General features: G+C 41.9%; 1 protein-coding gene across 4 annotated transcripts in view; it reads right to left on the bottom strand.

Annotated features, from left to right (window-relative positions):
- The window catches only part of gpr153 (G protein-coupled receptor 153), a 99,650-nt gene that overhangs the window by 46,780 nt on the left and 37,522 nt on the right, over positions 1-15,348 (bottom strand). For all 4 annotated transcript variants that reach the window (XM_043676075.2, XM_043676074.2, XM_043676076.2 and 1 more), the window contains exons 3-4: positions 13,532-14,070; positions 7,329-7,758 (exon numbers count right to left, since the gene is read on the bottom strand). In XM_043676075.2, coding sequence (XP_043532010.1) covers positions 7,329-7,758; positions 13,532-13,917 — 816 coding nt within the window. In that variant the 5' untranslated portion in view covers positions 13,918-14,070. The remainder of the gene's footprint in view (positions 1-7,328; positions 7,759-13,531; positions 14,071-15,348) is intronic.

Genomic DNA, 15,348 nt, shown 5'->3' with positions numbered 1-15,348 from the left:
ATCTTAAAGTGGTACAAAGGTGGCAATCTCACATTGAAAGGTCACAGAATGATCAGTTTGGGAAACAGAAAGAATCCCACTTCCTTCCAGCATTTAATGTTTATTCTGCTCCAGCGTTGAAAACGAGAGACCTTAAATTACAGAAAACATACCCCTGGATCTCACTATTTCATAATGGACTCTGAAGCATATTGGCTACTCAGACTGGAAATTCCCGGTGCCAGCATTTCTTCTCAAACAAAATTGGCCAAGAAATGTAACGGGAATGAGAGAGGGCCAAAGATAACAAATGAGGCAGTGAACCAGAGTGAAACACAGTAAAAAGGGCAGACTGGACAAACAGGTTGACAAACCAATGACCTTTCTCAGACAGGTTCTTTTCAAACAGAACATAAAGACTAATTGCAGTCTTGCTGCAGAATGAGAGGAAAGCTCACATTCATCCTCATCACAAACAATTCAAAGAGCTTCACAACCAAACAATTGCTTTGAATGGTTGTTGTTATTTAGACAACACAGCATCCATTTGGCACACAGCATGATCCTGCAAACCACATTAAGTTGAACAGTCAGTCAATCTGTTTTTATTAAATAGTATTGGATAAGGGAGGAATATCAGCTCGGGCGCTAGGGACTAGAGGATGCTACAGCATAGCAGGAGGCCATTCAGCCCATCTGTACCTGTGCCAGCTCAATTAATTATACTCCGAATTGTTTCCTCGTGGTATGCATTTTATTCCCTTTTCAAAAATTTTCCAAGTTCCTTTTGGAAATTATGATTAAATCCACATTTAGCACCCTCTCATTTATAATATTCCAGATCATAACTCAGAGCCTAAAAGAAAATTCTCAATTCTCCTCTGGTCCTAAGACGTAAATCTGTGATCTATGATTACTGGTCCTATAATCAAGAGAACCAGTTTCTATTGATTTATTCTTTTCAAGACCTTTCATAAATTTGGATCATAGCAAAGGTTTGCCTTGTGTTTATTCTCCCATTTCTGTCCCAGAATGCTTGGTAAGTACCTAAGGAATGATTGACCATGCAAAAGGGAAACTGGAACATGTTCAGGCTGGATATGTGGTGATTGGTCCCGACATACTGTGCTCACAATAGCAGCCTCCTTGTACATTAAGAAACCCAGATCACCTCAAAGGAAAGGAAGGCTTTCTAGTTTTTGCTATCATTGAAAACTTCCTGGAATCATTGAATTTTGAGAGTGTGGAAACAGGGCATTTGACCCATCAAATTCTCACCAAACCTACAAAGAGCATCCCACCCAAACCCAAGGCCCCTACCCTGTATTTCCCATGGCTAATCCACCTAGTCTACAAATCCCTGGATACTATGGGCAATTTAGCATGGCCAATCCATCTAACCACTGTCGGAGGAAACTAGAGCACCCAGGGGAAACCTGCACAGACACAGATTGAATGTGCAAACTCCACACAGACAATTGCCTGAGGATGGAATCAAACACAGGTTCCTGGTGCAGTGCTAACCACTGAGCCATCCTGCTGTTTCTGGATTTTTCAGCAGAATTCAGAAGACCCTCATCCATTACTGATGGTAGAAAAACGGAATGGGGGTCACCATTAAAGAGAGGATGAGTCAACCAGGTCAGCCATGGTTGGCTAATTGGCAGAGAAAGATAGTGGCAGAATGGGCTGCTCCAACTGGAGCTCCTCTGCTTTGCCAGTTACTCTTCCTTTTTCAATTTTTCTTCTTTTTTCTGCAGTGTTGCTTCCTGCGCCTGGCTCAACTTTGAACTTCTTAAACCTACCCGGAGCGAATGGAGAATGGAGGGTAGTCCGAGTGCAGTCCAGCGCGGGAGATGAGTCCCAGGCCACAGCCTGGCGCAAGACGCAGTCCGAGTCCAGGCTGGTCTGGGAGATGAGTCCCGGAGGTGAGTCATGGGCTAGAGGCCAATGCGTGGAGGCAGTGAAGCCTCAAGTTCTGTGGACACAGACTGAGTGAAAGGGACTATAACTTGAATACTTTCTAAAGATACCTTTTATTCTTATTCTGGACTTTGTGTACTTCTGTAATTTCTGTACTTTTTAAACTTTGGATTCCAATGCTAGACTGCTTTTTTACTCTTTCAATTTTGTAACAAACACTTAAAGTATCTGTACCTAGCTACCTTCTACCTAATTTGGTGCTAAAGCGGCAACATTACAAACTTTTCACTGCACTCAGTCGAATGCACATGACAATAAAGGCTCTTCTTTTCTCTTCCTGCTCCTAATCCATATGTGCATAACCAGAGTAACTGATCACTGATAGTAATCTGAGTACAGCCCTTCCGTGAATTTCCAAATGGAAAATACCAGTCAGAGACTGGAGCTGCAGACAGAAAGAAAATTGTCCTCTCTTCTTTCCTGCAGGTACTGACCCCTGAGGTTCAGAATGTCCCAACGCTAGCAGCCTCATCATTCTCAGTACAGTCAGGATCTTTCTTCAAACATAAAGCAAAGTGCTGAATATTTATGCAACTGTGAAAAGGCGACTTTGGCCAACCTCTGTCTTGTTCCTGGTTAATGTCCACCAATCCTGGCCATCAGAGATCACTTGATGGCCATCAGGAATGGATCTTAGATGAATATACTCTTTCCTAGGCTATGAGGAGCTGAACCCCATTATGGTACAACGCTTCTTTCCTGCCTGAAAGTAACTTGGCATCTACCAGGAATCAAAGCTGCTATTTATCCAATTAATATGTCTTTCAGCCCTTTGTGATATAAATGGAACTGCTAGCTAATCACCATTATACAATTAATGCACTGCTATTTGCAGGGTTCTCTCTACACCAAATATTTCAAACAGAAATCAAGTCATAAATATCACTCCTTTGTCATCTGAGCAAAATGCTTGGAAATTTATAGAAATGTCATATTCATGTCCAAAGATGTGCAGGTTAGGTGAATTGGCCAAGCTAAATTGCCCATAGTGTTAGGTGTATTAGTCAGGGGTAGATAGAAGGGTAGCGGAATGGGTCTGTGTGGGTTACTCTTCGGAGGGTTGGTGTGGACTTGTTGGGCAGAAGGGCCAACTATAGGGAATCTAAACTAATCTAAAAATGTAAAAATGTGATCCAGAAGTATCAGGCAGTATTGTTATTTGTTGAATGACTGCAGTGGAACACCACTTCAGGCAGATATTCTTTTAAAATGTCCAAATTGTGAGCAAAATTGAAAAGGCAGAAGGCTAAAAATAAACAAGACTGGAAAAGAAAATAACACAGAACTGACCCAACAATACATCATAATTAGAAGCCAACAGAAAGCTGAAAACAGGAAACGGGATACAGATGCGGCTATTAGCCCCAAGAAATTTGATTGATCATTCAGGCAAGTGTGCTGACCTGTGAAGAAGGATGACCTTCTTCAGCCCAACAACCTATTTCTCCTCTTGAGTTGTTCATCCGAAGGCAAGACCTTGGTGATTATTTGCTGAAGCATGGCAAACTGCCAAGACTGTGGATAGGGTGAAGAGGCAGGTTCCAAGTCTGCTGCAGATGGAATGGGGCTTGAATTCTGGGCTGTTGGCAATAATCAGATCTATTCACCCGCCAAATGAGTTTACTATCTCCCTTCCCATTTCTTATAAATTCTTGTATTCTAGCCGTACCTACGCCAGAAATGAAGCCAACTGTCTCTTACAACAACAACGTGTACTTAAGTTGCTCCTTCAATGTAATAACTATCCCCGGGGGCTTTACAGAAATATTATGAAACAAAATATGATACCAAGTCATGAAAGATGATATTACATCATAACATCAAAGGAATTATTAGGTCTAAAAGGTATTGAGAAGTATTTTAACAAGGACAGCAAAATGTAGAGGCAAGGTTTTAGGGAACTGAGAATTCAGATATAGCCAGCAATGGGTTAAAATAGAGGCCGTTGAAGAAGCCAGAATTATAGGATTTGCAGGTATTTCAGAGGGTTTTAGGAGATCACAGAGACTGTGAGGGATAAAGCCATGGAGAGATTGGAAAACAAGGATAAGAATTTTCGAATCAGTGGCATTGTTTGAATGTGGGCCAACATGGGACCATTGAGTATCGGGGTGATAGTTGATCCTAGTCAAGACACGTGTGGCAGAGTTTTGGATAACCTTAACTTTAAGGGTGGTGGAATGTGAGTGATTAACAAGCAGTACATTTGAAGAGTCAAGGTGAAAGGCAGTGAAGGTGTGGATTGTCAAATTGATTCTTAGCTCTTACTTAAGATTTCTTAGCCATTGGGAGTTAAAATTTTGCCCAACTTCTTTATTACCCACTTATAAGATCATAAGAACTCAAACTTTAGTTATTTTGTGTGCCTTCATTAGTTGTAGATGTTCCTGACAAGGCCATCATTTGCTGTCAATTCCTCCCACAGCAGTCCTAAAGGTGGGGGGACATTCTCAGTTAGGAAGGGTGTTCCAGAATTTTGACCCAGCAACAGTTGAGGAACGGTGATATCGTTCCAAGACAGGATGGTATGTGGCATGAAGGGCAATTTGAAGGTGACGGTGCTCCCATGTATCTCCTGCCCTTGTCTTTCTAGATGGGAGAGTTTGGGAATCTGAAAGGTGCGGTCAGAGGAACTTTCTTGTTATGACCTGGAACTCATGGCCTGAACAGTGGAAGTAACTTTCAAAAGGGAATTGAATAAATATTTGAAAGAACAAAAATTCTAAAACTATGCTACAGAAGGACAGTAGGAGTAATTGTGGAAGCAATTAGAAATCGTAGAGCAGACTAATGCTAAAGCAAAATGTTGTAGATGCTGGAAATCTGACAAACAAAACAAAAATGCTGGAAATGTTCAGCAGGTCTGGCAACATTTGTGCAAGGAAAAACAGTTAATGTTTCAGGTCAATGACTCTTCCAGAACTGAAGATAAATGTACTTTTCTAGATGAATAAAACATTGCCTGCACTTATGGTGACCCCTGCCCCTCTGATACTTATGACCCTGACAAAGGTTCCCTGATCTGAGCAGATTCACTGAAAATCTCTTCCTATTTTAATCATATTTCTCCAGAATTGATGGGAGGGTGCGTTGGTGGTAAGGGAAGAGTCAGTCCAGCTGTGCATCATTTTCATCACAGCGGCATCACGTACAAGTCATGAGGATTAGACTTGGAATCCGAGTTTTGCTGTGACTGTTTTGCAAATTCTCAAGCACCGATAAATGGAGAGCTAGAATCAGCAAAGAGTAAAAACTGCCAAACATGCATTAACTGCTGCTTAATTCCTGCAAAAAATTATTAATTCCATGTATCATTTGTACCAGCAATTCATAAAAGATGACTGTAATATAACGTACTTGCAAGGAAGGTTGTTGGAAGAAAGTGTCACATGGTTAGAAACCATTTGAAGAAAGTATGGATAAATACTTCAAGCAGAAAAAAAATAAAGCTGTTCATGGATTCCACAGAGCACTGATATTCAAATAACAAACAAGCATGATGGGTCAATTAATCTTTAACTTAGCCATGAATTCCTATTTTTCAAAAGTATTAATTCAAAGACTAAATACAAGAAAAGCTTGTTAAAATGCATGTTAACAGATAGTCATACAGCATGGAATCAGACCCTTCACTCCAACCAATCCATACTGACCATAATCCCAAACTAAACTAGTCCGAGCTGCCTGTGCTTGGTCCATACCCCTCCAAACGTTTCTTATTTATAAACTTATCCAAATGTCTTTTAAACATTGTAACTGTACCCGCATCCATTACTTCCTCTGGAAGTTCGTTCCACAAATGACCCACTCTCTGTGTGACAAGGATGGCCCTCATGTCATTCTTTAATCTTTCTCCTCTCACCTTAATATGTGCCTCCCAGTCTTGAAATCCCCTACACTAGGGAAAAGATTCCTGCCTTTGACCTTATTTGTTGACTGGTTTCTGCATTGAAATATCAAGCACAGCCATATCACTCAAACAGCAACGTGATAATGGTCAGATAATCTGCTTTTGCAAATTGGATATTTTACATCCACCGTAGAAGATGGATGCAGAATGCAGATGCAGTTTAGCATCGCATCCGAAAGACTGCAACTCGGACAGTGTGCATTTTCACAGCTTGGTACAAATGGGTCAGCCTGCAGTATATGCTTGAATCTCCAGACTGGGACTTGAACACACAACATTCTGACTCAGACCCCCAACTGGTATTGATACAATATTTGACGTTTTCCAACTGTGCCCGAGCTGAAAGAGCCAAACCAATGGAAGTTCTCAGCTGTGTCCTATGTCATGGTATCTCTTAACAACCCAGCAGGTAAGCCCTGCCTAGAGTACCTGAGCAATTCCCAGGCTGGGCAGCCCTGAAAGATAAACCCTTGCTGTCAACCCACACACAAAGAAGAGGAATTCTGGCTGACAGACCAGCTGTAATTCAATTTCCTTTTATGTGTGAGTCATTTGTGAATTCATGCTGTTCATAAATTCCAGAAAATAAGTTTACAATAAAGTTAACTACGTTCCATACCATGACCACAAATAAACAGCTGAGGACATTCTTAAAATTAAATGCATAGCCATAAATAAGAAATCAATGCTCAGTTCAGAAAAAATAAAATCATATTTTCAGCCCCGAAATTACACTGCATCTGAAACCACTGTCTCTGATCTAACATGATAACCATGTAACTTGCTGTGCTTTTTCGGGAAAATCTATTTTTAAAACAAAACTATTCATAAGAAAATATTAGTAATCTGAACTGCATATTGCACAACAGCAAAAGAAAGGAGGTAATTCTTTCCTACATCTTATAAAATTATTGAACCTTGACTCAAATGGACTGTCACATCCATTTCACATTAACTCCCATATCAGGGACTTGGGCATTTAATCTAGATTGATACTGTCCAGCACAGTACTGAAGGAGCGCTGCATGGTCAGAGGTGGCATCCACCAAATGAGAAGTTCAACTGAGACTCTATGTACTTGCTCAGATTGCTTCTGTAATTATTATCGATCCTGTGTGACACTGTTCTAAAGTGGGCAAAGAATTTAGTTTGACTTCTGGCTACCATTCTATTAACCAGAGAGTCTGCCTATCACCTTATTACCAACTTGAATTATGAAAAATGACTACGTTATCCCACAGAGTAGCAGTCACTTCATTTTGTAATACATCACTACGTCAAGTAGTATTACTTGCTGGATGTAGTAAGGAGTCCTATATCATTGACTCACCAAAAGATGCCCTGGGTAGCAAACCTTAACCTTTCATTTACAACTTCCCTGTGCAAACTACAATTCTCTCCCCAAAAAGTAAATCTTCAATGTGCAGACAGCAAATGAGAAAAAAAAGCAGCTTACCAAAACAGGAAATCCAGTCAAGAAGTCGTAGATAAAAACTATTCCACTGATTAGGTAAGTTATCTGGAGAGAGGTTTTTAGTGGTTCGGAGCCATCAATGGATGACCTCCTGTTACCCTGTGCATCTTCCACTACGATTGTGGGCACATTGAATTTGTTCTTGTTGGTATTGTTTCCGGCTTGGACAGTGAAAGTTTGAAAGAGGGCGATGCCAATGCAGACCACGCCCATCACTACACTCCCACTAATCAGCAACAGGAAGCAGACCCCAAAACCGAGGCCTATCTCTGTGACAATGAAACGGCAGTCCTTGGCATAGAAGCGTTCGGTGGTGTCATGCCAGCCTACTGCAGGTAATGTAGATAGAATGAAGGATACCATCCAAATTCCCATCACTGTGTGCACAGCTTGCTTCTTGGTATTACTCAACCTGGAACAGTTAATAAAAACAGTTACACATCACTATAAAGGTTGCAACAGAATTTTGAGATTAGATTAGATTAGATTCCCTACAGCGTGGAAACAGGCCCTTCGGCCCAACAAGTCCACACCGACCCTCCGAAGAATAATCCACCCGACCCATTTCCCTCTGACTAATGCACCTAACACCATGGGCAATTTAGCATGGCCAATTCACCCGACCTGCACATCTTTGGACTGTGGAAGGAAACCGGAGCACCCAGAGGAAACCCACGCAGACACAGGGAGAATGTGCAAACTCCAGACAGACGGTTGCCCGAGGCTGGAATCGAACCTGGGACTCTGGTGCTGTGAGGCAGCAGTGCTAACCACTGAGTCGAGATGGGTTGGCGTGGAATGGTGTAGCCAAGTGAAAAGATTTAATTAAAGGGCGGGGTAGTAACATCTATAAATGTTTCCATTAAGACCAAGTTCTACATAGGCACATCCTCACATATAGTATATAAACATATATCATATATTCATATACACACATATGTTACAAATATTAACATTTGTGCACATACATCACATGCCTGTAGACAATATTAGACTGTTCTGTCACACTCCACATATGAGAGTGTTGAAAATCACTGTGTAGCTAACAAAACAGACACAGCATTTCAGATGATTAGCACTGATGGAATGGAGTACCCTGGTGCAGCAGAAAGAAAGCAGAAAAAATTAGCAAACAAACTGGGGACAAAACACCAGCTGTGAGCTGCAGGTTTCTAATGCACAAAACACACAAAAGCCTGCATGTAAAGTACTTTCTTTTCTAACTGCTGGCTTGGTCCCTGCATGAAACTTTGTTTTATCATTGACTTTCTGCTTGCTTTGTTCTTCTGTGTTTAGCATCTTCAGATGTTGAATTAATTATTCACTCCTACTGTGCCTCAGGGTCGGAATTAAATATTCATAGCCCCTCCCACCCAAACAAATTAAATGCAAATTATTTAGTCACACTCCCATGTTGAACTAACTGGCAGACCAGTTCAACATACAAAATAAGAGTATGCTATACTCCACTCTTAATGAGTAGACTTTTATCAGCTCAGCTCGGTATAAACTGACTCTTGGGGACAAGCAAGCTCATGCGGAAAGATGCTATGTTTTTTGAAACAGACAGAGGAAATGCTGGAGAAACTCAGCAGTTCTGGCAGCATCTGCGGAGAGAGAAACAGAGTTAACGTTTCAAGTCCAATATAACTTCAAGGCAATGCTACACTACACTACATGTTCCATGAGGTCACACTGCAATGATATAAGCACTGCCATTAAGTTGCCAACTCCTATTGGACATATTCCTGGAGGGATTCCTCTCACTTACCCTGCCTTGCACACACAACCAGCCTTCCCTCTTTCTGCCTACCACACTCCATTGTCCTAGTAAACCATAGGGCTGCTCTCCCATTGTGGTGGTTTAACCTGGAGGTCAATGTGCCTCAGGGGAGAGAGGAATATTGAGAAGGCAAGTCATTCATGGGAAGGAAGTTCACCTCATCTCTATTTTAACTGGGTGACTTCTGATTTCTAAATTGTGGCACCTAGTTCTAGGGGCTGGGTGTTAGGCTAGGCCTCGGTGTTTCAGTTCCCTGTTCCAGCTGTAAAAAGCAACAGAGAACAGACCAGTTGGAACTCTATCAACAAACAAATTGAGTTAAACCCCATCTATCACCCCTTGAGAAAAAGAACAGGAAATGGCATCACTGCCGGAAATGACGTCACCACGGGAAATGACATCACCGACCCAACGAAACCCAAATATATAAATAGAAAGCAGGAATTACAAGCAGTGCTTCGCCCGGAGGCCCACTGAAGATGTTACCTAGTAGGGTGACGAAACATCTAAAAATGAACCTTCCAGCTCAGTGAGCAAATCTATATCCAGAACTGATACAGCCATGCAGCATAAATCATATCATGATATCCCTCAGGTTTATGTCAACAAAGAAAAGTAAGAAGCTCTGATTATTTTTTCCTAAATTGCAGCATTTGTTCTTAAATTGTAGGTCAACAGATTTTAAAGGTCTTGTCAGCTTGACAGTTTCAATGGGCTTGCCAATTCCATTGAATTTATGCACTTTTTAGATTTTTAGATTAGATTAGATTGTATTTACTTTAAAATCCCAAATGGCACCAGACCTCTCCAAAAGGTGTTCCTGCACCTCTCAAAGAATGCCAGCACATTTTAAACCTTATCCTAAAAAGTAAGGTGCATAAGTCAGGGTTTGAACATCTCACTAATGAAATTTGGACCTGTCTGAAGGCAACTGTTCGCATCTACAGCAGCCTCCATGAACTATGATGTACAAAATTGCAATATAATTGAAGTTGGCACTTGGTGATACAGGGAGCTCAGTTGGCTGGATTGCTGGTTCACAGTGTAGAATGATACCAATAGTGTGGGTTCAATTACCACACTAGCTGAGGTTACTATGAAGAAATCTCCTTCTCAACCTCTCCGCTCGACTGAGGTGCGATGACCCTCAGATTAAACCACCACCAGTCATTTCTCTTTCTAATGAGATAGCAGCCTATGGTCTGGTTAAACTATGGTGACTTTACCTTTGCAGGGAAAACTCAAACTTTATTCCGTGGAAATCGAGATGTGTGTGAAATATAACAGAGGAAAGTTCATTTCTGAAGTTTACAGTATAAGTTGCCAAAAAAATTGCATTTAGTTTAGTATTTTCAGTCAATTGTTACAGTATAAATCTTAAAACACAAAATCTTGTGATAGAGAATCATCGAGTCATAAGAGATATAAAGCACAGACCCTTCCGTAATGTTATCCTCTTCAGCTATTAACTGGAAATTCAATTTCTAAATGGCTTCTGTTGGAGATTGAAGATTAATATTGTTACAATGTTTGGAACCTTGCAGACAATTCTGGAAGGTTGGAAACCCTACATCTGGGTTAGTAAACGAGAGCTTAAACAGCCGAAAGGAAAAATTAGCACAAAATGGAAGCCAGGCTGTTACATTACCAGGGAACAACCACAATCATCCACATTGATGCTGATATAACAATGGGTTTGCAGGTTGAGAGATTTTTGTGTTCTGTTCAGAAATGCAAGGGATAGATCGCAGAATAGGATAGGAAATTCCACAGGGTCAACAATTAGATTTTGTTTTTCAAACTGGCACTGGGCTGAATGTTTTCTGACCATCAATGAGTCCACTGGTGGGTCTGGAAGAAATTGGAAACCTGCCTCAAGAAGGGTACAGTTGCCAGAACTTGGACATGAAAATGTGCAACTCAGCCTTACCATTGGACCATGTCATTTTAGCTGGCACTAATGACAGGGGACACACCTCATCTGAAACTCACACAGGAAAAGGCACCCTATTTAGAAGATAGAAAGTCCTGTTTTGACGATTAAATTTTGCATTGATTCATTCAGAGGAAGGACTGCAATTGAACTGGCCAGTATGGCTAGATGCGTGAATCTCATGTTTAATCTTGATTCCGCACTCAAGCTTTCATTTGGGATTCAAACTCAGATATGATCTGATATTCTATAAAGGGTACTTATTACTCACAGATAACTCGATAACTATCATTTTAGATGTTTTTATTCAATAGAAAGAGAGTAAGATAAAAATTCTGATTTGGCACTCGTCAACCTGTGATTTTCTGTTCATTCTAGCAAGCTCAAGATTGGAATTTGAATTATAGACATCGAGAGACACTAAATAAATTGGATAAAAGTTAAATTCATGTATTACATAGTATGCCTGTTCTTTTACTTATAATAACCCATGGGCTTAAGAGGAAGTTAGATTAAAGAAAGAAGCTGTAAAGATAAAGACTAGAGCTGGCTGTTGTACAGCATTGACACTGAGTGCAGTATTTCAAGAAGGTGACTCAATACCACCTTCCCAAGGGAAATTGGAGATGGGTAATAAGTGCTGTTCTTGCTACAATATCATTATCCCCAAAACAAATGAAAAAATAATTTACTTAATGTAGAAAGGTTTCTGTGGTCACAGTGCCAAAATATGTTCAACTGGCCAAAAGTCCTCCTTCTGTGCTAAAATTTCTATGATACTACAGTTTTTGCAATTATACGATCAGATAGAAATTTCTCTGAATGTTTTACCCAGTGAATTGCCCCTTGAAAGGCCAAAGATGTGCAGTTTTAGTGGATTAGCCATGGGAAATGTGTGGTTATGGCGATTGGAGGGGACACTCTTCGGAGGGTCAGTGCAGACCCAGTGGGCCAAATGGTTTCTTTCTGCAGTGTAAGGGTTCGATGATAATCATGAGCCAGTTCAAAGTGCAGTGGCTCTTCTTATTTAAGTAAAGCTGTCATGTAAATTCAGGACCTGAATAGACGCTTGGCTAACAATGCTCTCTCACCACGTTTCCTCGTTGTACTGTCCTGCTGATCCTATGTACCCACATACAAGAAAGGAAAATCTGTCCCTCCATATCCAGGTATCCTCACCAAGAGCCTGTCATCCTCCATCTTTGTGATTCTATTCCTGTTCCTATTTAGGTTGACCATTGTAAATGTGTCCCCTGGAAACCAATCCCAACTGAACCATGGAAAATCCAAACTGGGAGCCATGGCATTCAGAAGATTGATTGTATTTTGGGGTGCATTAGAAGAGTTTGGGTCTCAGGAACTCAACACTTTCTTTGCTTATTAACAGAACAATTTTAGGCTTCCAAGAATGCCTTTGCAGTCCCTCCCCTTCCCTTCCACTCCTCCCTGCCTCCCCTCACCGCCCTCCCCCTCCCTTCCACTCCTCCCTGCCTCCCCTCACTGCCCACCCCTTCCCTTCCACTCCTCCCTGCCTCCCCTCACCGCCCTCCCCCTCCCTTCCACTCCTTCCTGCCACCAACCAGATTCATTCCTCCCATTGATCAACCAGGCCACACCCTCTACCTGTCTTCACCTATTCCCACTTCATCACCTTGCCCCCGCCACCCCTTTTATCTGCAGTTCCCCCCACACCCATCCCCAGCCCTGAAGAAGGGTTACACCCGACACGTAGACTTCTCCACCTCCTGATGCTGCCTGACTTGCTGTGTTCTTCCAGTCTCCTGCCTGTCTGTCCATGAATGCACACAGTCAATCAATATTAGGCATGTGCAGATCATGGTCTTCTAGCTGTTCCATTTGCAAGAGATGTGTCTGGGGGGAAAGTAGAAAAACCGCCAGGTGTAAACCCAGTTATGGTTCCTGCAAGTATCATTCTCTGATGCAAGTACTGGGCTGCAGAATTAGCCCTTCATTCATTATAGAGTGGTGTCCACACCTAGGCCCTTAGCTTGTTGGTTGGATATGATTTTTTATGATTTGAGTGAAGCATCTCTCTAAGATCCCTCCAAATGTATATAGGGTTTATCCCTTATTGGAACAGGAATAGGCCATTCAGATACATGGTTGTGTTCCATTGTTCAATAGATAATGGCTGATCTTACCCTGTTAACTAAGCATCTGGAACAAATATTTGGAGGTAAATGAATGTAATATTTCATTTGAAGGTCGAGGTTATAAAGTTGGGACTTATTCTTAGGGTACACATGCATTTCAAATCCAGGAGAGAATTGGCCAAGGCTTCAGGTATGCAAGTGACCAGAAGAAAAGGAACATGTGTGCACAAAGCTAACAACACTCTGGGCCAAGTCAGGGAATGATCAAAGCAGATGAAGTTGTGAGAAACCCCTCTGGCCTCATCATTGAATGGAGAGCCATATCATTCTCCCTACCTCGTCCCAACCCCCTTACCTGTAATTGACTGGCCACCGTACCATCCACATGCGGTGATAGGACAGGGAGGTCACAGAGAAGCACGTCACCAGAGTCAGTGTGTAGAAAGTGGAGACAAAGACTTTGCAGAGCCCCTCGTTCCATTCATAATCCGAATGCTGTCTCCTGAGCTGGATGACCGAATACATGGTGATGGGGATGCCCACGTTAAGAATGTGCGTCCCAGCCAATGTGCAGATAAGGAATTCCAGTGGCTTCCATTTCTTCTGCTTGGCACTGACGCTCAGGATCCCCCAGGTGTTGGCCAGTAAAGACACCCCCGAGCAGATCAGCCAAGCTAACGCATTGTTGTACAAACTCTGCTCGTCTGTGTTCTCACTCATCGTGGATCGTGGAGCTCCCATTGCATGGGACCTGTAGCAGATTGTGTACAAGTGTACTACGGAGCAAAGGCATCCTAGGATTGAATCCGTTCCAGTGAGAAGATAGTCAATAGAGCCTCATGCTCCTTCATCCCATACACAGAATATTGCACAGGCACGATATGTCACCATCACCTGCACATTAAACAAAATTACAGATGACACAAACTTCGAAACTCAAGGGTTAGGGCTCAACAGCCAAACTGTTAACTCTGTTCCTCTGTGCTTCCTTCAAAGATATATCCAATCTTGCACATATAAACCTGAAATTCCCAGACTTGTTGCCTAGTTTGTCTAGTTTAACTAAAACAGTGGGAGCACTTTACTTCGCCTCAATGCCCCCAGAGGACATGGAAACTTATCAATTGATGATCAAGAACTTTTCCTTGCCTGTCACTGCACTTGTGTGTCTGTGTATGCATTGTCTTTTTGTCTGTATGTCTGTGTGTATATCTGTGTTTGCTTGTGTCTGTACCCTTCTCTATATTTGCATATATCTAGGAGTAAGTGAGGACTGCAGATGCTGGAGATCAGAGCTGAAAATGTGTTGCTGGAAAAGCGCAGCAGGTCAGGCCTTGCCTGACCTGCTGCGCTTTTCTAGCAACACATTTTCAGCATATATCTAGGAGTGACTATGTCAGTGCATGCATTTGTGCGTGCAGCTCTTAATGTTTGTATGTCTGTCTGTATATCAAGACTCTGTGTGTGTCTATCTATGCATATGCATGTATGTCTAAATCTGTGTATGTGTATGTATGTCTGTCTGTCCCCTATTTGTGTGTGCCTCTTGTCTATGTCTGTCTCGGTCTCTCTGTGTACCTTTCTATGTGCAACGATTAAGACAGGAATGGGCTCAACTTTATTAAAGTCTATAGTGGAACAGAAAGCTAATACTTGGTGGACATGTTTAAACCTAAAAAACATTCACTTGAGAATGATAGGTACACTTTCGATGGGGAAGGTGGGCAGGGGCCTATTGGGCAGGAAGTGGGTGGGGGATGTTGGGCAGGAAGTGGGTGGGTGATGTTTGTGGAGGGAAGATGTTGGTGTGTGTGTCTGGGGAGAATTGGGTTCAAGGAGGAAGGAATTGATATGGGTGCAGGGTAGGTGTTGTTCTTAGACTCAGCGGAAGCATATTCTAGCAAGGAAAACAGAACTGGCAAATTTGCAGAAATGTCTTCACAGGCTTACGACAATGAATTAATTTGAAGATAATTGTTATGTAAATAAATTCACAGATGGTTTGTGCACAGTAAGATTTCAGAATCAGCTGAGTTAATCCATTTCATGGCTGGTATAAACCAGGTAAGGCATTCTGGTCAGACAGTGAGAGAACACTCTGCTCTCCTTCAGATCTCCCCGTGATAAGTCCTGGCCCTTCCTGCCCTCGCTCAAGGGGACTTTACCAGATAG

Source organism: Chiloscyllium plagiosum, unplaced genomic scaffold (assembly GCF_037043375.1).
Source record: "Chiloscyllium plagiosum isolate Xiang-an unplaced genomic scaffold, Cpla_swu_hap1 HiC_scaffold_37, whole genome shotgun sequence".
Taxonomy (NCBI): domain Eukaryota; kingdom Metazoa; phylum Chordata; class Chondrichthyes; order Orectolobiformes; family Hemiscylliidae; genus Chiloscyllium; species Chiloscyllium plagiosum.
The sequence above is the reverse complement of the archived record's forward strand: the minus strand, read 5'-3'. Positions and strand labels throughout refer to the sequence as shown.